This window comes from Gobio gobio (assembly GCF_949357685.1).
Source record: "Gobio gobio genome assembly, chromosome: 5".
NCBI lineage: Eukaryota > Metazoa > Chordata > Actinopteri > Cypriniformes > Gobionidae > Gobio > Gobio gobio.
The window spans coordinates 21,044,841-21,066,511 of record NC_137101.1 but is presented as its reverse complement, the minus strand read 5'-3'; the positions used below and the strand labels follow the sequence as shown (position 1 = coordinate 21,066,511).

The 21,671-nt window shown below is 38.8% G+C and overlaps 2 protein-coding genes across 5 annotated transcripts in view; one reads left to right on the top strand and one right to left on the bottom strand.

The window, feature by feature from the left end:
* cacna1c (calcium channel, voltage-dependent, L type, alpha 1C subunit) overlaps nt 1-8,124 on the bottom strand; it is a 143,845-nt gene extending 135,721 nt beyond the window's left edge. For all 4 annotated transcript variants that reach the window (XM_079818245.1, XM_079818247.1, XM_079818246.1 and 1 more), the window contains exon 1: nt 7,602-8,124. In XM_079818245.1, the coding sequence (XP_079674371.1) occupies nt 7,602-7,728 (127 nt within the window). In that variant the 5' untranslated portion in view covers nt 7,729-8,124. The remainder of the gene's footprint in view (nt 1-7,601) is intronic.
* Nucleotides 2,987-20,674, top strand: dcp1b (decapping mRNA 1B). The gene is made up of 10 exons (XM_079818249.1): nt 2,987-3,193; nt 4,182-4,340; nt 4,505-4,545; nt 4,774-4,901; nt 12,196-12,262; nt 14,050-14,173; nt 14,314-14,436; nt 14,522-15,136; nt 15,318-15,476; nt 19,670-20,674. Exons 2-10 carry the CDS (start codon nt 4,197-4,199, stop codon nt 19,748-19,750), a joined length of 1,482 nt encoding a protein of 493 aa, XP_079674375.1. The 5' UTR covers nt 2,987-3,193; nt 4,182-4,196; the 3' UTR covers nt 19,751-20,674.
* The last annotated feature ends 997 nt before the right edge of the window (nt 20,675-21,671 follow it).

Here is a 21,671-nt window from a genome sequence, read left to right as displayed (position 1 = left end):
TACATGATTCTTTCACTAACACTATAATTATACCAATTTACTAATTAACTAAACATAACTGAGGCACATCCTCTTCCCTTCTGTACTGATTCGTATGTCTCCATGCAGTAGTGAACAGAAAAGGTTTAGGTCAAAGGTAAATGTTAATTGATAAAGTTTACTAACTTTCTTGCCAAGTTTTATCAGCTAACACATACAGATGTGTACATAAATTCAAGATTATTTTTAACAACATTAAAAAACTGCACGGGCTGATGTGTTCTCTGGAAAAGGTTTAAACTCCTGCCGAGAACGATGATAAATCACGAGTACCGGTAATTGTGCAGTGATGCCCTCTAGTGGCACAAAGTGTTGTTGACTAAATTGTCCAAGACGGTAAATTGACTTGGAAAAGACTAGTTATTATTTGACAGTCACCCTGAAGCAACCCTGGTGTCTTGCTCAAGGGCTCAATAGTACGATTCAGTTTCTAGGTGTTGAGTCCTTAGTTGAAACTGCTTTTAAAAGGTGCACGGTTTTTGTTTGTTTATGTTGTGTTGGCTGGCATGACTTGTGAATGCAGCTTCATGCAACATCATATATTCGGCTACTAGTGCAATTGTAATGCATTATTTGCAGTGAGACTTGATCATTTTATTAAAGTCAAAAGTGTCAGATAATATGGGGGAAAATATAGAGATGTGACATGTGACATGTTAAGTGCCATTCAAAAAAAATCCTCCTTTAAAGGGATAGTTCACACAAAAATGAAAATTAGCTCATGATTTATGGACCCTCAAGTCATCCTAGGTGTGTATGACATTCTTCTTTCAGACGAATACAATTGGAGTTATATTAAAAAAGTCCTTTATAATGTTAGTGAATGGCTGTTTCTGTTTTGAAGTCCATGAAAGTGCATCTATCCATTATAAAAGTGCTCCACACGGCTCTGGGGGGTTAAAGGGTTAGTTCACCCAAAAATGAAAATTCTGTCATTAATGACTTACCCTCATGTCGTTCGACACCCGTAAGACCTCCGTTCATCTTCAGAACACAAATGAAGATATTTTAGTTGAAATCTGATGGCTCTGAAAGGCCTCCATTGGCACAATGCACGGTTCACTCTCAAGACCCTTAAAAGGTACTAAAGACATCGTTACAAAGTCCATCTCACTACAGTGGTTCTACAATAACTTTATGGAGTGACAAGAATAGTTTTTGTGCGCAAAAAACCCTAAATATCGACTTATATAGTGATGACGATTTCAAAACACGGCCTCATGAAGCTTCGAAGCGTTATGAATCAGTGAGTCAATAAGTTTTAAACTGCCAAATAAACAGACGGAGCCGTTCGTCAATTCCACCTGTGCAATACATCCATTACAATTAAACATTTGCACTACATGATGCTGGTATTATTGTAAAGATTAAAAAAGAGAGATTTCATTCATTGCAATGGCAAAAGTGTGTTCAATAAAACACCAATAAAGTCATACTTGTCACGGGACTTGAACTGCGTCAGAAATGCAGTCATTTTATCGTCAAAGCAGTTTCTGAGCGATATCACATAGCCACATAATGCGTGAGGGTATTAATGTACAAAACATTCAAAAGTCTTCTTTATTTCATGATGGGAAGGGCTGGGCTCATATTTGTGCTTCAAGCTTACAAGCTGAAAACCTGTGTCATTGATGCCAAACAGCTCATCATAACTGGATATTAGGCTTTTGACAAATGTTTGTTAAAGGTGGCACTGCGGTAAATTAATGTTTGACGTTTCATGTTTTTTATCCTAGCCCAAACATACTTATACATAAACAAACACCCTTTGCAATGCACATGGCATATTCAGAAAATATACATTTCATAGCACAAGATGTTTTATGATCATTTTAAAACATTAACTGTGTGTAATACATACTTTTAATCCATTAAATTCAGGAACACTGTCTTCATCGAAAGACTGGGTGATTTATGAAGTTGGCATGTCATACCTATATGGGGTGGGCAGAGCAGCATGCATTTTGAAGAGAAAATGACACCTCTGGCCATTGATTCTGTTGGGTCATTTATCATTCACAGATACTGTACGGACAATCTGACCCAATACGACTCAGTGTTTCTATATATCTTGCTCTGTCGAGTGGCAGAAGTGATTCTACACAGGCCATACTGGGTTAACGCCATGCATTTCCATTGTGGGGGAATGGACTGTTTTCGCCCATGCCGACTCCAGCCCCACACCACACCCCCAGCTGACAGGACGCCAACCAAGTCTATGCTACGCCTGCGTCATATGCTGGAGCACCAGTCTCTAGTGAACGCACGTACTAAAGTTAGCGGAAGTTAGAGATTACAGTTTGTAAAGTTTTAAATATGGATATTTTTCTTACACAAATGCATCGCAAACACAGAAATTATTAACCCCACAGAGCCGTGTGGAGCATTTTATGATATATAGATTCCCTTTTATGGACTTCAAAACAGAAACAGCCATTCACTGCCATTATAAAACTTGGAGAAGCCAGGATTTTTTAAAAATAAATTTGATTGTATTCGTCTGAAAGAAGAATGTCATATACACCTATAGGATGACTTGAGGGAGAATAAATCATGGGCTAATTTTCATTTTTGTGTGAACTAGCCCTTTAAATGACAATAACATCAGAGAGGTTTGACTATTAAAACTGCAGCAAGAGTATTCGGCTTCTGGGCTGCGAGATATGTTTTTAGAAAGAATATTCAAACAAACAATTGCAAAAACGTAACTTACAACTTCAAATTATCATGCCTACCAAAGCAGGGATAGTGCAGAAATGCGAGAATTTCAAATCCTAAAGATCTCCTCTGGATGCAGCGTCAGCTCACTTCATTACTACCAATGACCATGATGTAAATTAAAGGTCTGGCAATCTCAGGTGAGCTCAAGAAAAGACTCATCGACTATTCAGGCATTGATTACTTTTCCTGTGTGCGCAGCCACTCAGCGATCCGCTCGTTCTGTCTTGTCAGCGCAAACATGGCGAGAGCGGCAGTGGATCAGGAGTTAGATAAGTGAAATGAAGCGCTATATTCCCGTTTTACAGATTTGCAGAACATTGGAAACAAATACCAGTAGACCGGAGTGTGAAATAAACTGCCTCAGTGCTATTTTAAGGAGTTGAACGTCGTTTTAAAAGGAATTTTAGGATCTGTGCGATATTTTAAAGTGCAGGTAAGTTTCACTCCAGTTCGATCTATAACAGAGATGCAGCAGCTCACCAAGGCCTCGTCTATTTAATTTGTAAACTTATGGATACATGAATTATTCCATTATTAGTGGTACTTTCTAAATCAAGCATCAGCCAGTATTACTATTATTCTTCATACACAGTTGGGGATTTGGGCAAATTGCTAATCCACAATATGAAACTTCTGTGTGTACTTTCCCAATGTGCTAAGCACATGAACGTTGCCTCAAATCGAGATATTTCCAAATCAAGCAGCCAGAACACATTAAAATACTTGGGGGTGGGATCTTTTGACTCGGGCAAGTAAACAACCAGTCAGAGTACCGTAGCAACCGCATAGGATCTCCTTATCGACCACACTTCATTATAGATATGGGTTTTGCACGGGCACGCGCCACACGTACTTGCTTTTAAAAAAAGGCCTTTTTATTCCATTAATTTAATGTATGAACACCCAGCCCTGTGTAAATGTCTATTAAATTTATTTACATACATTCACAACTATGATTTTTTTTCTTCATTTATTTATTTAAACTTAAACAGGCCTACTTTTATCAAATATGTAATGTAAAAACATACAGCCCTGTGTAAATGTTTATTAAATGTATTTACATCCACAACTATGATTTTATATGTACATTTTAGAGGTAAAGAAGCAGACTATTGAGACACAACTGGGTTGGAGATTTTTGTAGGTACAGCTTTTTGTCATATGACATACAAAACAATATGCTGGTATTGTCTAAAGCTCACTGAACTGAAATATATTTCAGATAAAGGAGATTTATGTGCACTAGTTCTGTGAAAATATTCCTAATAGGCTATAAAGGAGTGGATGCACACAATTGCCTGAGGAGTAATATAGTTACTCTAAGACTATGTATTGAGCAGCTTGAGATCTGTTGGAAATAAACTCTTTGATTTGAATATTTTAAATTGTAATCCTGGGTGTCTGAATGTTTTTATTTATAGAACAGGGCTGGAGCCATGACTGCAAGCACAGTAGGCGGTGGGAACTGTTTATCCATGAGTCTGTCTGCCCTGAAGAGACTAGACCCTTATATTAGCAGCATCACAGACCTGGCCAGCCAAGTAGCACTCTACACCTTCAACAACACCACTAATGAATGGGTAAACAGCGTTGACATAATTATTAATGACAGTATTAATGGTAGATTAATTACTACTGTTATGAAGCAATAAATATTAATGATTGTATGTAAAAATGTTGGACTTGTTATTTAATGTTAGAATTATTTGTTTCTTAAATACAAATGTTTCTTTTTTTTCTGCAGGAAAAGACAGATGTGGAGGGAACTCTGTTTGTCTATAACAGGTTTGTAGGTTTTCAAAAGTGAAGCAAGCAACACACAAACACAGCCCTAGATATCTAAACTGGTTCTAAGGGTCACAGAAGTAACCCGCATGATATTCTTCAGCCTTCTGATATAATACACTCGACTGCACTAACTCTGCAAAACTCCCACTCACAGTTGTTTAGGACTCATAAGGTTTAGTTTCCCACTCATGTTGTGAGTTTTAATGTCAGTTTTCTGTGCATCAGGCTTGCCTCCCCCAGGCATGGCTTCACCATCCTGAATCGCTTGAGCATGGACAACCTGACCGAACCCATCACTAAAGACTTGGATTTCCAGCTGCAGCATCCATTTCTCCTGTATAGGAACGCTCGTTGTAAGTCTCTCTATCTCTATTATATATATAGCACAATATAATCATGTATATATGCAAGTGTGCAGATTTGATTGTTTGTTCCAAGTTGTTTTCATTAATGATTCCTTAGATAAAGTATCCTTGTCAGAAATGTCTGTTATAACAGACTGGAATTTAAAAAAACACTCGGTCACACTTTAGAGTAGGGTCCAATTCTCACTATTAACTATGACTTTTGCTTCAATAAACTCCTAATTACTGCTTATTAATAGTTAGGAAGGTAGTAGTTAAGTTTAGGTATTGGGTAGGATTAAGAAAGTGGAATATGGTCATACAGAATAATGCATTAATATGTACTTTATAAGTACTAATAAACAGCCAATATCCTAGTAATATGCATGCTAATAAGCAACTAACTAGGTAATACTGAGAATTGGACCCTAAACTAAAGTGTTACCAAAAACTCAATATATGTTTACATGTATGCACTATTATCGAAAGTAACTTGCATTGCATTCAAGATATACATTTGATCAGTGAATGCATTCCCTAGGAATCGACCCTATAACCTTGGCTTTGTTAGTGCCTTGCTGTAAAGCTTGAGCTACAGGAATGCCTTCTTGGGGGATTGTACATGAGATTTTGGGAGATGGGCTCATCTATTATTTCTTATTTCCGAGCTCATCTAGCCTATGCTTTCAGGGAAATTTTCTGGTGTTCAGCAAACAAAATTACTCTCTCTTTACATCTGTTATTAAGACCCGTCTTGGTTGTTCTCATAACAAGTAGTCCGCCGAGACACATCAATGTTAATACCTTGTAGTAATGGGCATTTAATTTGCATAAACTTTGAGTTGAATCTGGTAGTTGAATCTCAGTAGGTGGTTCTTTGCTGTTCAAACTCATGCGCATTTAAGGCTCCGTTATACTTAATTTTCCGTGTTCTCCACTTGCACATTTGAGTGAGCAAGCAAGTTTTTAAAGTAAACTTCATTGACCGTTGAATGCAAGTAAATATTTATATTTCAAATCACTGCGCATCCACACACAAGGCAGTGTAGACACAAAAATCAGACATTAGCATTATGACAAAAATCATATCACTCAGGCTGTCCACAAGCTGGAGCAAAATGTGAACAAGGGAAGTATACCTTGGGCTTTAAAAGTGAAATGGTTTTGACCACCCTGAATGTGGTTGATGGACTCCATTTGGGTGTGTATTTAGCATCCAGTGTCAAACACATGGCCTGAAACGGATGTTAATACCAGGTGTAAACAGGGAAGGGAGCACACGGTGAGCATCCATTAAAAAGCTGAAGAACTTAACAGCAGTAAAAGTGTGTCTGGATTGAGAAAGCTATCAGACTGGCGTCTGTGTGTGTGTGTGAGATCAGAGATCGCTGGCAGGCGTGCCTGCATGAGAGGCTCCAGAGCCAAAGTGCCTTATATGGTGCAGAGAAGTGTGTGTGTTTCTCTTCCAGTTTCCTGCCAGCTTCACAGACCTGATCAGCCAATCGTGATTAGATAACAAGCCCCTCTCACATGCACAGACTTCCAAGGAAATTCATGATAAAGAGACCTACAAATAGAGTGCATGCGGAAAAGCCTTAAGTACTTCAGGCTGATTAAATGAATCATTGTAGATCCTGATGTTTCAGACAGTCCAATACTGATGTTTGAGCTTTGCAGTGAAAGTAAAAATCTGTGCTACTGCTAACTGTCTGACGGGAACCTTTAAACTGGGTGCCTCCGTGTCAGCATATAGGAATTATTTGTCACCAAGTGGTTATTATCTCTGCTGCCTCAATAGTATGTTGTGAGTGGTAGCCAGAGCCTTGCTTTGCGGTTGTAAAGATGTTTTAAGTGGTCGTTTGTTTGTTGATACTGTACGTGACTACTAAAGTGTTTTGGCTTATTCTAGGGTGTTTTGGGTAGTTGTTACAGTCAAAAGAGCCCACCAACAAGTCTCAAGTTCTGCAGGGATGACATGCTTTTGTAGGCCAGCCTGGAAGTTAGCATCACCTTTCCCGGTAGCCGGTAGGATTTTTCCATTGAGCTCTGTGACCAACCAACCATTAAATAAATGTGCTGCATGTTTTAGAGTGAAGCACGGCACTCTGTTCTTACACATGAGCAGCTCATTATCCGCCTGTGTTTGCAGTAGCTCGGTTTGCAAAAAAAATTAAGTTGTAAAATAAAATTATTATATTATTTTCTTAAATACTTTCTTTATTTAAGTGAAATTACACTTCAAGTAACATTTATTTTGTTTTTTAGTAAGTTTTAGTAAGTATGTATAATAACAAAAAATTGGCTAAATTGTACAGCCTGGTACAACTCTGGAAACCTGGATTTTTTTTTCCAGGAATCTTGTGTAATTGCAATAAAAAAAATAATAATAATTGAAATGGCAAAAAAGCCCTAATTTGAGATATTGTTCATATCGGTAGCACAAATGGTTCAAGAGTTACTTTTCAATACTTGTAATAGTTGAATACTTGGTATCGGCAACAATAATACCTTTGCAAACACTACTGATGAGGTTTTTTGACAACGGGAAGTAAGAACTGCACTGTCCGTCTTCTACAACGCTCTCCCTCATGTGCCAAGGGTGCTGGATTCTCTCAGCTTGTCTCTTAAACAAACGCAGTGTTGTGGTTGTGATTTGTGACGGTGCAGCTGGAGACTTTCAGCAGGATGTTGAGTATATGAAGCTCTTACCTCCTGGCCGCACAAACGTGTAGCCCAGCTCTCTTTCCGACACAAGCTTTCCTTTGAACCGCACCTCTACTTCCTCCTCCAGTCGCTCGTGCTTAAGCCTGCGCCGACTGAACAGCCCCCGCAGCATCTTCTTTCACTTTCTGAGATTTCAATCCTTGGCAGATTGAAGCTTTGGTCTATTTGAAGTCGGTCAGAAGTTCAGTCTCCTCAGTGCGCGTGTGGATTCAGCTCCATTCAGTAAAATATGCAGCAAACGCTCCTGCTTTGGGTCTCTGTTTTTCTTTTCTCTTTGTTGTGTTTTGCTAAGTTCAACTTCAAAAGTATTTGCAGTGTCCTCTCATCCCTCTTTCTGTCCTTCTCCTTGTTCTCCTCCCCCTCTCTCAGAGATGAGTTCCAAGGTTCCCAGGCAGTTTTTTCTTTGGGTTTTTTCCCCAGGCACTGACCCATGTGGTGCTCTCTGCTCTGAGAATGAACGGTTGTGGATACAGCACCAGCCCTTTCTCTCTTTCTTTCTCTCTCTCTCACTCTCTGTCTTTCTCTTTTACTGTTCTGGGTTTTGTTATCGCTCCGCTACTTCTGGAGGTGAATGGAACAGGTCCTGATTCAGCTGTCAGCACCAGGCTCTAAGTTTAGTTCATGAGGGATCATGAGGAACCACAGTCTGAACCAATCCCTGAAATCTCTCTTAGTTGTAACTTGGGCTGGTCCGAATACCATTTTTTGAGCTTTGAAGCTTCAGTAGTAATCAACATCGAATATTCAAAATTTCAGAGGGAAGGGGCTGAACATATTCTTCTCTAGGGCTGCTCGATTATGGAAAAAATCATAATCACGATTATTTTGGTCAATATTGAAATCACGATTATGTAACACGATTATTTCACATGACTTTGGGAATGTGTTGTATTTATTAAAAATACACCTTTCAACAATTCAATTGAAATTGTAACATTTGTTGTACTTTTTGAACTATTAAAATAAATAATATAACATATATTCAAATCAAAGTATAAAAGTATTCACGTAAAAATGATAACCACAAATAAATAAGATCAACAATATGGTTCGGCTAGATATGCTTTTCAGGTACGTCTAACATTAGTTTTCAGGTACAGAAATGTATCAAATGTAAAATAACATTGCATATTTGAGTGCATAAATTAAAGATGAATCCTATTAAACTTACAAAAGCTATTCAATCCGGATCGGATATGCGTCGTCTTTATCGACTGTATAAAGTTCACTTAAGGCATATACAGACTATGTCTGCTAGGATACTCATCAAGATGGACGTTGACATACGTTTTGTGTGAGTTTGTCCGTTCAAGAGCAAGACTTGAAAGAGAACTAAATATTTGCGCGCTGAGAGACGTGTGCGCGCTCTCGGATGAGCGCACAGAGATACATTTTCTCACAGCGCGCCACTTCTCATTCGCGTCTTCTGGCACTAAACCCGGGTGATGACGGTGAAAACGACTGGTCATATTCAAACATACGGCAGCACTCGCATGCATTAAACAAAGTTTACAAAGAGAGAATTATTTGAAAAATATGAGGGGAAAAAAGGACGTTTACACGGCACCCCTGCTCTCGTCAGTTTTTGTTTCTTTATTAGATTGTCATAGGTCACTCTGTTTAATTTTCAAGTGGTTAAAGCTACACTGTGTGATATTTTCCCCCATCTAGTGGTGAACTTGTATATGACCATCCAGTGAACTTTAGTTTCTGTTCCTCTCAATTCCGATTTCATTTCAACTCCTACGGTGGCCGATTTAGTCCAAGATTAACATGGCTTCCATTTCGACCTCGTCCACATTCGACACGGTGCCTGTGGGATATTCTGTGCGCAGTGGGATGGTTGGAACTCAACTGGCCTAATTATTCGGCTAGAAAGAACTGCAGCTACTCCAGAGTGAACTTTGATGCTAGTAATGTTTATTCAGTCATCCAATTGCAAGGCATAAACAGGTTTGCGTGGATATGTACATAAATGTGGTTTCAGTGAGAGAACAAATAAGGATGGTAAATATACATACACAGTTAAGAACTGTATAACTATACTTATACATTTGTATAATGTAACCGTTAACCAGAGCTTATTGTACCATATATAGGCGCTAAAGGCAGCTGCATTAAAAGGAGCGGAGCTGTCGCTGCTAACAAGCGGTGTCTGGTTACAAAAGTGTGTGCGGCGCTTTAACGTTAGCACTGCAGTGCGCTCTGTATAACAATTGTTAATATGCCGATCAGACCTGATACATATTTCCATCAACATACATTACAAGCAAATATTTTCTATAAACGAATAAACATTGTTGATAACAAAATAACTGAATGATTATTCAAATAGGTGAGCATTACGCTATTGTATGTTGACACAAAAATACTTCTGAGGTGACATCAACTGATTTACGCGATGACACACTCTGAAACACATCTACAATGACAATAACTATTATTACTTACGGAGTTATTAACGCACAGAAATACCACACAAGGAAAAACAGACTTTTGAGGAATAAACAAGCCAGGAAAACTCCTTATAACTCTGTTACTGACGCTGCTGAGATGAAAACTCTCTGCACATGCACCAGACAAGTCTGAACAAGTTGACGCGCACATGCGCGAGGCAGAGAATTTTGTACAGTGCCATCGAGTATTAAAACCGGTTAAAACGCGAAAAGCGAAGCTTGAATTTACGGGTATGTCCCTCTTTGGCTAATGTACTTTCAAGATGGAGGGGCAACATGGCGACCACCGTTAGATCCCATTACCTAATGTATTTTCAATGGCATATTATAAACTTACGAGAATACTTTATTACTTGAAAGAAGTAAATATACATTAATGAGCACATATATTTTTGAAAGAACTAAGTGTTTTTAGCTAAGAATAGACAAAAAAGTTACACAGTGTAGCTTTAAACAAATTCGTGGTGTTCCCTTGCGTCGCAGCCACTGCCATGTAGCAAATCTTGCACGTAGCATGTTTCTGCTCGTCGTCTGATTCCTCGAAGCCAAACTGTTCCCAGACAACGGAGTTGGTTTAGCCTTTTTTGCTCACCAAACGCTGCTGTAACTGCCCTCCTTCTGCCATCTTTACTCGCGCCGAGTTTTTAAATTCCAGCGGATGATATGCACACGAGACTCACGATCTGAGAGAGTTTGTGGCTTCGGGAGGGGCGGATGAGCGCGTGTGCGTTTCATTCAGAACGCAAGACAAAATAAGAGTGTTCTTGCAAAACTGAACATGGCAAAATAATCGTTTTTTCTCGATTGTACTATTTTGGTGATCGTTGGGAGGCAAAATCGAAATTCGATTAATTGCACAGCCCTATTCTTCTCTCTAATAAAAGCAGGAATCTCGAGAAGCGGCGCTTCAAATCATTTTGTTCAATTAGAGAACAGATTAACTACAATTAAAAACTGAACATGCAGCATGAGCCGAACGAGAGTCGCTGCACAAACTGCAGCAGGAGTCAGATTTCATTCATCACGAGAGGGAGGAGCTGAATGACAAGATGATCGCAGAAGATTTGGTTTCAAAGTGAAATGTAAAAGGGCCTTTTTAAGGGAGTTTGTCATTGCACTGTTTTGTTGTTGTGTTTTTCATTAAGAATAATAGGCTAATGAACCCACAACTCAAGCAACCTGCCCCCAAATTTGTTCACAGCCGCTCAGTGCACTAACACTGCAATGTGACGGTGAGGGAACATTTTCTCACCCTAACGGGTAAAAAGGCTAATACATTTTGATTCTATTATATTATTTTCCACAATGTCAAAACCAACGCAGCATAACCCAAAATGCAAGCTCAGGCATGCGCTTCTTCCATATAAGCTTGTGCAGTTGTGCATTCTAGACAGAGAATACTCTGTTGCAGGGAACACTAAGAAGCAAATATATTTATTAAGTATAACGAGGTTGGGTTCCTATTCAACTGTCCATCCTATTAAAAACTGCTAGGCTAAAAAAGAATATTAGAATCCCAAATTTGAAAATCGAAAACCAACCCATCGAACGAATATTCGAATAGCCTACCTGAAAATCTAGTTTAGACCTACATGAAAAACCTGAAAAGAACTGTTTATCATTTGTATGTTTGGTCGGTTGTATTTATGTACAATGTATGTATATTATGTATATACTGTATTTTATACCAGTCAAAAGTTTGGACACACCAATGGGAAAGTGTGTCCAAACTTTTGACTGGTACTGTACTATAATATACACATAAAGAATATCGGTCGATATATTGATATCTGAATTTTTTTACTCCCTAATATCGGTATCGGGCCCCAAAAACCCATTTCGGTTGGGCTCTAATCTGAACACTTAATGTACTGGCACAGCAGTTGGCTCCAGTTTTGCTTGGGCACTTGGGAGTTTGGACTGTTTGGGAAAGGAATGTCGGCTCGAGTAGAGTGTGTGTTTGTATGATGGCATTTTTAGTGCATGTATGCTGTCAGTTTCAGTGGTCCTTTTCCACTGTTTATTCTGATCATGTGCTAAACATTTGCATTTTCTTCTGATGATTCGTTTTGATTTAAATGTGATTGATATTAATATTAATCTGTGTATATTTATATTGGCAGTGTCCATCTATGGCATCTGGTTCTATGATAAAGAAGACTGTCAGCGTATAGCGGAACTCATGAAGAAGTGAGTTTTTCCACCATCTGCAAACTCACACAACTTTCTCTGCTCTCACTTTAATTCCATTTAATGATTACTATTCCTTAACAATTCTCTTAATGATTCTTCTAGTACTTTTATGAGGAATCATAACATATACTTAATACATTTAATTTTTAATTAAATTCATTTTTTTCCTGAATGTGTCTAATAATCAAACCTTACAGTAACAATACATTTGAGACCGATTCAAGACTTTTAACTTATTCATTACAAGAGCCTACTCATAAGATTCCTTTATTTCTAAATTGGGCTACGCATGTTATGCTGCAAACGATGAGGAAAAGGCATTAAAAAAAATCTTGTATGATTTAATGCAGAGGTGTCCAATCTTGCCTCCTATACGAGGGCAACTGACCTGCAGAGTTTAGTTTCAACACATGCCTGGAAGTTTCTAGTTATACAGAGGATTGGCTGATTCAAGTGTGTTTAAATAGGGCTGGAGCTAAACTCTTGCTGCATCCCAATTCGTCTACTTATACTATGCCCTAAAAGTATGTACTGTGTTTGTTTGTTTTCTGAAGAATGTATATACTTTTGAGTGAGTAGCAGAATATAGTATGCAAGCTTTGGGACCTAATTCATCCTAATTCTGTCTTTAACAGACCACTCTTTCGCTTAGTTACATGCATCCTGTCACCATTTAAACTGCCCTGTCAATCATCTTTTCACAGTTAAAATCATCCGCATTCATTTTAATTTAATTTTCTACTATATCGCAGAGAAATGTAGTTACGCGCTGATCTGCCAGTATTTGGTGTAATGATGCATTTAAAAGTTAATGATCAAGATATAGATTAGATATAATGTGGGCAATGAAAAAATATATTTTCGTCAGGTTAAATATTGATTATTAATCACTCAATCCCCTTTATCTAATGGTGCGTTCACGCCATGTTGTAATTATCAAAATTATGAGATTTCATCTGGTAAAAAGCATTCACGTCCTCGTAGAGCTTGTAATTACAGCTTGTAAGATGGGAGTTTCCTGAGAGCTCCTACCTGTACCATGTGACCACTGTACCGTCTAACTGCTGCAGATTCATTTAGGCGTTGATAGTGTTGGCATAGAAACGCATAATGTCACCTTGAGCCTGCGGTAATTACTGAATGCAGCATAAACCTCTCTACTTAACCGTCGGTCTCGCACATTTGCCATGTTTTTTTCTTTGTTTTATTTTTTAAATCTTTTTATTTGTGTTTGTAGTTCTAATCGAATCCTCGTCCGAACTTGCAATGGGTTGTGGGATATTTTAGCCGATAGAGTGTGCATGGATCTGCACTTCGGATTCTAACTGGAAAAAGTAGACCATCCAGGTATCTTTGGAATACTCATTTCAACATACTACAATTTGGGACACACTAATTCTAATTTCGAGTACTATTTAGGACGGCTAGTGTGCGAATTGGGATGCAGCATATGCCTGAATGTGGCCCTCCAGTAGCAGGATTAGACCTCACTGATTTAGCAGTACCCAATCTTTTTATCTCATCACAATAAATTCCTACTTCAAGCTTACAATTTGTCTTTGTTATTTTGTTCTTTTTGAGGCCGAGGAAACACTGAGTATTTTTTAATACTTTGTTCCATTTGGCATATGTTCAAAAGCTGTTCACAAAACCAAATGTCACTACAATCTTGCTTCCTGTTTAAAAAAAACAAAACAGTTCAACAAGAATGGGTTGCTGATTTCAAACCCTAGCTTTCACTTTCTCACAAACACATACTCACTCTTTCTTTATGTGTGTGTCAGTTTGGCAGGGCAGGAACAGCAGTTACAGCCACAAATATCAACTGACTGTGTCTCTCCACGATCAACAGAGCAGGGCGTGGATATAATGCAGATGCTCACTAAAGCACAAGATGACTATGACAAGGTGAGACACACAAGTCTTAAAGTCTTCTCTTGTCTTGCGCAACTATTAAGGTGCCTCATGTGCACTAGAGGTCACCAGTGCACAGCACACTTCTCTTACTCATGTTTTGTTTTCCCTTTCATTTATTTCTTTATTTTTAGGGAAAACTCAGCGAGCCGAAAGAAATTGGCAGTGGTGGTGTCATCTATGGAAACCCCCATCTGATCAAACCCATTCCCCTCAAGCCAGCACAGGATGCACACATTCAGGGACAAACACAGCAGGTGCAATCTCTCAGCATGTTTTCGACTCAGTTTTTGTTATCTGTAAATGCTTGAATGTGTAAAAAAAAGTTTTACTCTCTCTCAGGATGCCGAAATGGACTCAAAGCACCTCTCAGTTGTCACTTTGTTTGGTGCTCAGCCAAAGCCGGACTCTGTCTCACCACAGCCCAGCTCAACTGTCAGCAGGGTAGGCCCAGCAAGGTCTGCGGTGGCCCGCTCGCTGTCTTATGATGATCCTTCTCCGGCAGGTGGCGCAGTGGTGTCCAGCGCCCCCATGCAGCACTGTCCAGCCATCCACAAGCTCATGTCTGGTTCATTGCTGCAGCCTCTGTCTGAACCTCCAGAGAGCCGTCTGTGTGAAAACGGGACAGTCCATAACCAGCCTGACCCTATACAAAAACTGCTAATGAACCCTCCTCCTGTGGCAGGGATCCCAGGGATGCCTTTCTTACAATTAAATCAGGGAGAGAGTGGGATGGGGCCCCAAATCCACCCTATGGCTAAAGTCTCAGGGCCGGCACCAGCTCAGCACCTGATCTATGTCCCAACTATAGCGCCCACTGCTGGATTGGCAGTGAATGTGGTGTCGCCTCATGAACTTCTACAGAGGCTCACATTGGTGCAGCAGGAGCAAGAGCTCCATCCCCGACAGGAGCTCCTACAGCCCAGCCTGACTCCCAGCAAAACCAATATGACTCAGGTGAAATAAATCGGTGTCCGTTATTTTGATTAAACTATTTGGGAATCTTTAGGCATCTATTGCATTTATGCTCCTACACAGACATCTTCAACTTAGAGATAATTAGTAAGTTATTCTGCAGCATCCTGTATCTGTAACCTGTGATTTTAATGTGTGTGTGTGTGTGTGTGTGTGTGTACAGGTGATCTCACCGCAGCGTATCCCAGCAACTATAGCCCCCACCCTCCTGTCACCCAGTGTATTCGCCCAGACTAAACCCACGAGAGCAGAACCAGAACCAGCTGAACCCAGAGCACTTAACAAGACTCAACTACAGGCCACATTGCTCCACCTCATCAAGGTCAGAACCAAACCCATGTCCATCTTGATTATTTCAATATTATACAACAGGGCTGTTGAATGCTTATCTTATTGGCTGACGAACGCTCTAAGGTGTGCAATTATTTTCAGGGAAACGCACAGCAAAAGTAGTTCAAGGCAGGTCTTGACCGCATTACAGTTCCATGTCTTTACAGCATACAACAAAAAAATAACCAAAACCCACAGCAACACTGACCAAGCAAAGAAATAGAGTAAACAATAGGATAAAAACAACACATTATTTACATGTTTTTCTCACAAAATTATGTTTATGTACGAAATGCACATACTCTCTTTCTCTGCTCTCCCACTCAAACACAGAAACTTGTTATCAGCGCTGTTCTGATGATTTTATCAGTAAATAGTTTAGCAACTTAAAAGCTACATGACATTTCTCACTAGCGAGGTAATAAAGGCGCTGTTTTTACAGTACCGTATTAGTAGATGCTGCTGCCGAACAGCATTCTCTCTCTCTCTCTCTCTCTCTCTCTCTCTCTCTCTCTCTCTCTCTCTCTCTCTCTCTCTCTCTCTCTCTCTCTCTCTCTCTCTCTCTCTCTCTAATAACTCGCTGCATTAGTTTGCTATCAAGCCTCCATTGCTAGCTCTAAAACAACGTTTTGGAATTAGCAATGGAGGCTAGGGTTTCGATGCTCAAGAAAATAGTTCTGCACACAAGAGCGTTCAATGGTCAATTGAATGCTTCCCTGAAAAGTATTCATTTCTTTTAAAAAAACATACTGACCCCAAACTTTTGAATGGTAGTGTATATATAACATTTATAGAATTTTTTTATTTAAAGCCACAATATGTCGCTAGAGATCTCTTATTCAAAACAAAGGCGTAGCTTGATGATGCCTGGATTTCGCTGCGCTTTTATTATGCCGCAGACGACCGCTTCCACTTTTTCCGGTCATGCATACACAGGGCCCTTTCTTGCACCCAGCGCAATTGACTTTTTACACAGACGCATGTGTCATTCCTATTTTGCACCCGCGCAAAGCACGCTTTTCCCTCCACAGAAGCAAGTCGCTAAACTAGTGAATGAACTTGCGCTCCCTGGGCGGTTCAGCGCAAAAAAGGAGGCGTGTTCCGGCGCAAACAATCCCTGGTGCTATTTTGCTGTTCCATTAAACAATTGCGCCACTGACCAGAAAAAACCTAGTCTAAAGTCAGTGGCGCGTTGCGCGTTGTTCATTATGCTATTTTAAGGGCGCATGCTTGACCATAATGTATAGCGTGCACAACGCGCATACACTTTGCTCATGTAATCTACACAGATGCAACAGTTATTTTTGCAAATCATAAATTGTTACACTAAAAAAAATTTAACACATGAGATGACGGAAATCATTGTGGTGTGCCACGAAGATGTGAAAAAATAGGCATAAATCTAGCTTACAAATTATTCAGGCTAATTGTAATAATTAAGGATCAGACCTGTTTGCCCAATAGTGGCAAGACATATATGTATATAAGGACATCTGACAAATTGGTTTGTCCGTCAAGAACCAGGAAAAAAAATCGGTGAGGGTGGACGCAGCGATGTCCTCTGCTGGCGTCAGGTCCTGAGTAGAGGCAGATCCACCTCCCGTTACACGGCGTGCCCGATTGATGCTGGCAAGCTTGGACTTTCCCCGTCTTCTGATGTCATTGTAGCGCTTGCGGCACTGGTGCGACGTCCTGGGGATGCCAGCTGATGAAACAATTGTGGCTATTTCCTCCCACGCCTGTTTAACCGACGCTATTTTGGGTGGGTTTCTCCCATCCCCATACAACACAACTTCTCTGTCTTTCACTGCTCTTACAAGAACATCAGTCTCCTCGGCTGTGAACCGCTCCTGGCGTGCGCCTGGTAAATACGCCATAATAATAGCAATCCATAATGGAACTTGCGCACCTGCTTTTAAAGGGAATGTTGGATGACGCTCTGATTGGTTTATTCACGTTACGCCCAAACCACACCTATGAATAATGAAGCTACTTCAGACCAACCCATTTTAGATTTGCGCCGGGCGCAAGAGCCATTTATCCCGCCGGGAAAATAGCAACAGCGCCGAGACCCGCCCACAAAGTTACTTGCGCTTCGCGCTTTGACACTTGCGTTTCAGATCGTTAAAATAGGGCCCACAGTGTTGTTTTATCATATTAGATAAATTATTTGAGTGTGTTAAAAGTAATGTTATAATGCTTCTCTGTGCGTTCGCTCTATGGCTACTATAAGACACTTGTTGCAGATTGAAGTAAGCTAGATCAATATTCGTCATGGTAAAACATATTTAAATCAAGAAAACGAGATTTAAACAACAAGACTTTATAACAATGATTAGTGTTCTCTCAATGAATGTATCCAAACAGTTGCTCACCTGTCTAATAAAACGCATAATATATTAAAGCGTCTTTGGTGTTTCCATGGCTTCTACAAAATAAAACTGAGGAAAATCGAGGGTAATGCGGGTATGATGTCATTGATAGGCGATGCACAGACACGGTTCGTGATCTGGTTAAAATGGCTTATTTCTCTGGATTTAAAAATTTGTGAGTACTAGGGCCGGGCGATATGGCCCAAAAAAATTATCACAATATAATTTTCCATATCAGTCGATATCGATAATTATCACGATAAATGTCAAATCTTTATTTCTTTACAGTTTAAAGGCATATTTTTGCTCCTGAGCGAAAGATGTAGAAAACAGACAGTTAATTGTAGTTTTAAACTATCTTTTACTGTCAAAACATGACAAACACTTCCCAAATAGGTGAACAAACAATCAAAACTGAGTTAGATTTATCAATATTAATAGAGTAGAATATAAGAATATAAATAAATATCTATAGTAAAATCTAGAACTATAATGATAACATTTGGCTTTGCTGACTGCAAATACAAAGTTAAAGTGCTTTAAAGATAATGTTTGTCAATAAACAAAAAAATCTTTCTGGTCAGCATGCCAAACCTTTAAATAAATTACACTGACAATATAAATAAAATAAACAAAAGAAAAAGCATTTTTTTTACTCTACACTCTATATATCAATAATATAATTACATATACTTAATTAAAATAATTGTGTAAGTAGTAAAACAATAAACACGCAAACGGGCAAAAAATGCGTTTTACGTTTAGAAACATTTTGAGTCCCCCCTCTCTTGCCTTACAGTGGATTGGTCCACCGCGCATCGACACACACACACACACACACACACAACTGTGGTGGCTGGGAGAGAGCACAAAGATCAGTAGTTGATTAACTCCAGTAAGGGTTGTCAAGTCTATTTTATTCACTTTAAACATCGGATGAAATGATTTTATTTCTCTTTTAATACAGGCGATGCTGAGTTATTAATAAATGACCAAAGCCAAAAAATTATGATAGCGATGTATTTTTCCATAAGTATGATGTTTTAGTGATTATAGTTTGGGAACGTTAGCTTGCTGTAAGACACCCACTACAGGTAATGAGGCGATAAGCCTATGCGTGAACTGATATTAGGCTAATGTAGATTTAGCGCTGTGTTGGGCTCAATGCTATATGGAAGAACTTTGAAGAAGCAAGATAATTGAATAATTATATGACCGTGTGGTGAACCTATAAGCAGTGCACGTCGCTCTGTTTTATGTCCGATTGAAAATAGCCAAAATATCTCCAAACCACTGAAGTTCAGTGACCTTTTTTGTCAACAATATCGGTGTCCTCCGAGCTAGTCGTGAGTGCTGAATTTTCTTCACTATCGCTCATTTTTCTCGCTCCACTCCTCCAAGCCTGTCAGCCTGTCGGCCACTGTGACTGTCAACAACACCGCGTAGCACGCAGAAGCCCGGTCTGCAAAACGCATGCACAGCATTATGCATAGCGCGTAAGCATTATATCGAGCATTTATCGAACTGTTGTTATCGTTTTATCGAGGAAAATGATTTTGCGATAATTATCGTTATCGTTTTCTCGCCCAGCCCTAGGGAGTACACAAGTCAACAAAAATGTATAACATTGTTCTAGTTTTTTTGAGTGGATATTTTAATTAAAAAAAAATCTTACATATTGTGCCTTGAAGTCCAGAAAGTTTCTTTTTGCATGACTAATATTGTTGAGTAAATTGGAAACTCAAACTTAATGTGTTTGACTGTGACTGCTGCACTACCTCTAATGTTATATTTTTCTCTTTCTATGATTCAGAATGATGCCTCATTCCTGGACACCATCTATGAAGCATATGTCTCCCGTCTCGCAACAGACTTCAGCTCAAAACCTTTTTAAAGCGGGAACAACATCCGAACATGTCCATATACATGCAGCATTTACGCTATGAACACATATCTGCATCCCATCTCAGGACTACCCTGCTGTTCTGAGTGTAGCATCCAATGAGTTCTTCAGCTCCTCAGCACCAGATTCACAACAGGAATACCAGTTTGGTTGCAAATTGTATGATCTTCATACTCCAAATTGAATGATCTGAATCACATCAGCTTTGAATTTGAGATGTTTTTCACAAGTGGGAATCTTAAGTATTTTATATTTCTTGGAAGGAGAATTTTATAATGGAAATTTAATTTAGCTTTCAGACATCAGGGCTGGAAATGTGCTGTCTGTTGAGGTGGAAAGACACTCCTTTTTATGAAGGCATTTTTATCTTTGCATATCTAAACAGACCCACAAAAGAAAGAAAGAAAAAAAGCGGACCCTAGGCTCAAATATAATAGAAATAACATGACGGATGACAAGACAAACATGTCTTGTCTTGGTTTCTATCATCTTCATATCACAGCCAACAGAGGCAGAAACGGTCTTCATCCCTTCACAAGCCAGCAGGAATAGTTCATTCATTTTAATCACATCTTTAAATTTAAAATTGATTTTGTTTAAATGTACAAACAAAAATGTTCATATATATATATATTCTATTTTTCTATGGTGTGTTACTTCTGTTCTTATATCAACTTGCTGGAATATATTTTTGGTTCCCTTTTTTAAAAAACAAAACCCAATACCATGTCATCAGTGTTTCCCAATCAACGGGTTAAAATTTAAAACTATTTAAATTTTTTTCCATTTGTTTTTCTTATTAAAATAATATCCCAACACCCCATATAGTGTATGTTCTCTAATCTTATTCTAGATCTGGCTTTATAATAGTAATGTATGGCTTAGTAAAATTAAACATGCTACTTATGGATCTGTTATGCCTGAAGCCTGTTTGAAAGGTTTCAGAATACACAACCATTCAAAATTTTAAGGTTTTTGTTTAGAAAGAAATCAGTACTATAGATATTTATAGATAGATAATAATACTATATATATTTATAATGTTACAAAAGATTTCTATTTCAAATAAATTCTGTTCTTTTGAACCGTTTCCAAAAAAAGATATTAAGCTGCACAATTGTTTTGAAATTAATAATGATGAAAAGTTTCTTGAGCAGCAAATTAGAATGATCTCCAAAAGATCATGTGTTTAACGGCTGCTGAGAATTCATATTATAATATTTCACAATATTACGGTTTTGACTGTATTTTTGATAAAATATGGAGATCATATAAGACATCTTTCAGAAACATGTTGACAGGTTTGTCTAACTAACCCATACCCTCAGCAGCTAGCTAATGGTACTAGCTAATGACTTTTAAATAAAAACAAAGCTGTCTTTGGCCAGGGGTAGCATTATACAGTCCTCCATTGGACCACATTGAAATCTCTGGACTTTTTGTTTTCGTTTTAAGGCCCGTTCACACCAAGAATGGTAACTATATTAGCGTCCACACCAGTGTTTATTCTAAGCACACACTGCAGTTTTGTTGTCTGTCGCTTTAAATGCTCGCACTCTTCGAAGCAGGATGCATTCTAAGTCCAACAGTATTATTTCTCTGTGCCGTTATCATTATAGTTGTGGACAGGCCTTTGTTGTCAACATTAGGTATAATTACTTTATAATTATTACCTGACAGAAATCCTTAATTACAAACAAAGTCTTGGAATTTGATTGGTCAAAAGCTGTGTGAACCCTTTTAACGAGACATCTTGCTGCCCTCCGGTCTCATCAGTTAATAACTGATTGCGTGGATTTATGAGCAAGCAGTTATCATAAGCATTAGCGCTGATGAACTCATAAGCAATCTCAAATAATTGCTTTAATCTAAATAAGTATGACAACAGCCAGCCAGAGTGCCGCCAGGAGTG

Coding starts and splice junctions, on each gene's coding strand:
- dcp1b (XM_079818249.1), top strand. CDS start 4,197: ATGACTGCAAGCACAGTAGGCGGTGGGAACTGTTTATCCATGAGTCTG. Junction 4,902..12,195: donor CCTGTATAGGAACGCTCGTT/GTAAGTCTCTCT, acceptor TTATATTGGCAG/TGTCCATCTATGGCATCTGG. Junction 14,437..14,521: donor TTCAGGGACAAACACAGCAG/GTGCAATCTCTC, acceptor ACTCTCTCTCAG/GATGCCGAAATGGACTCAAA.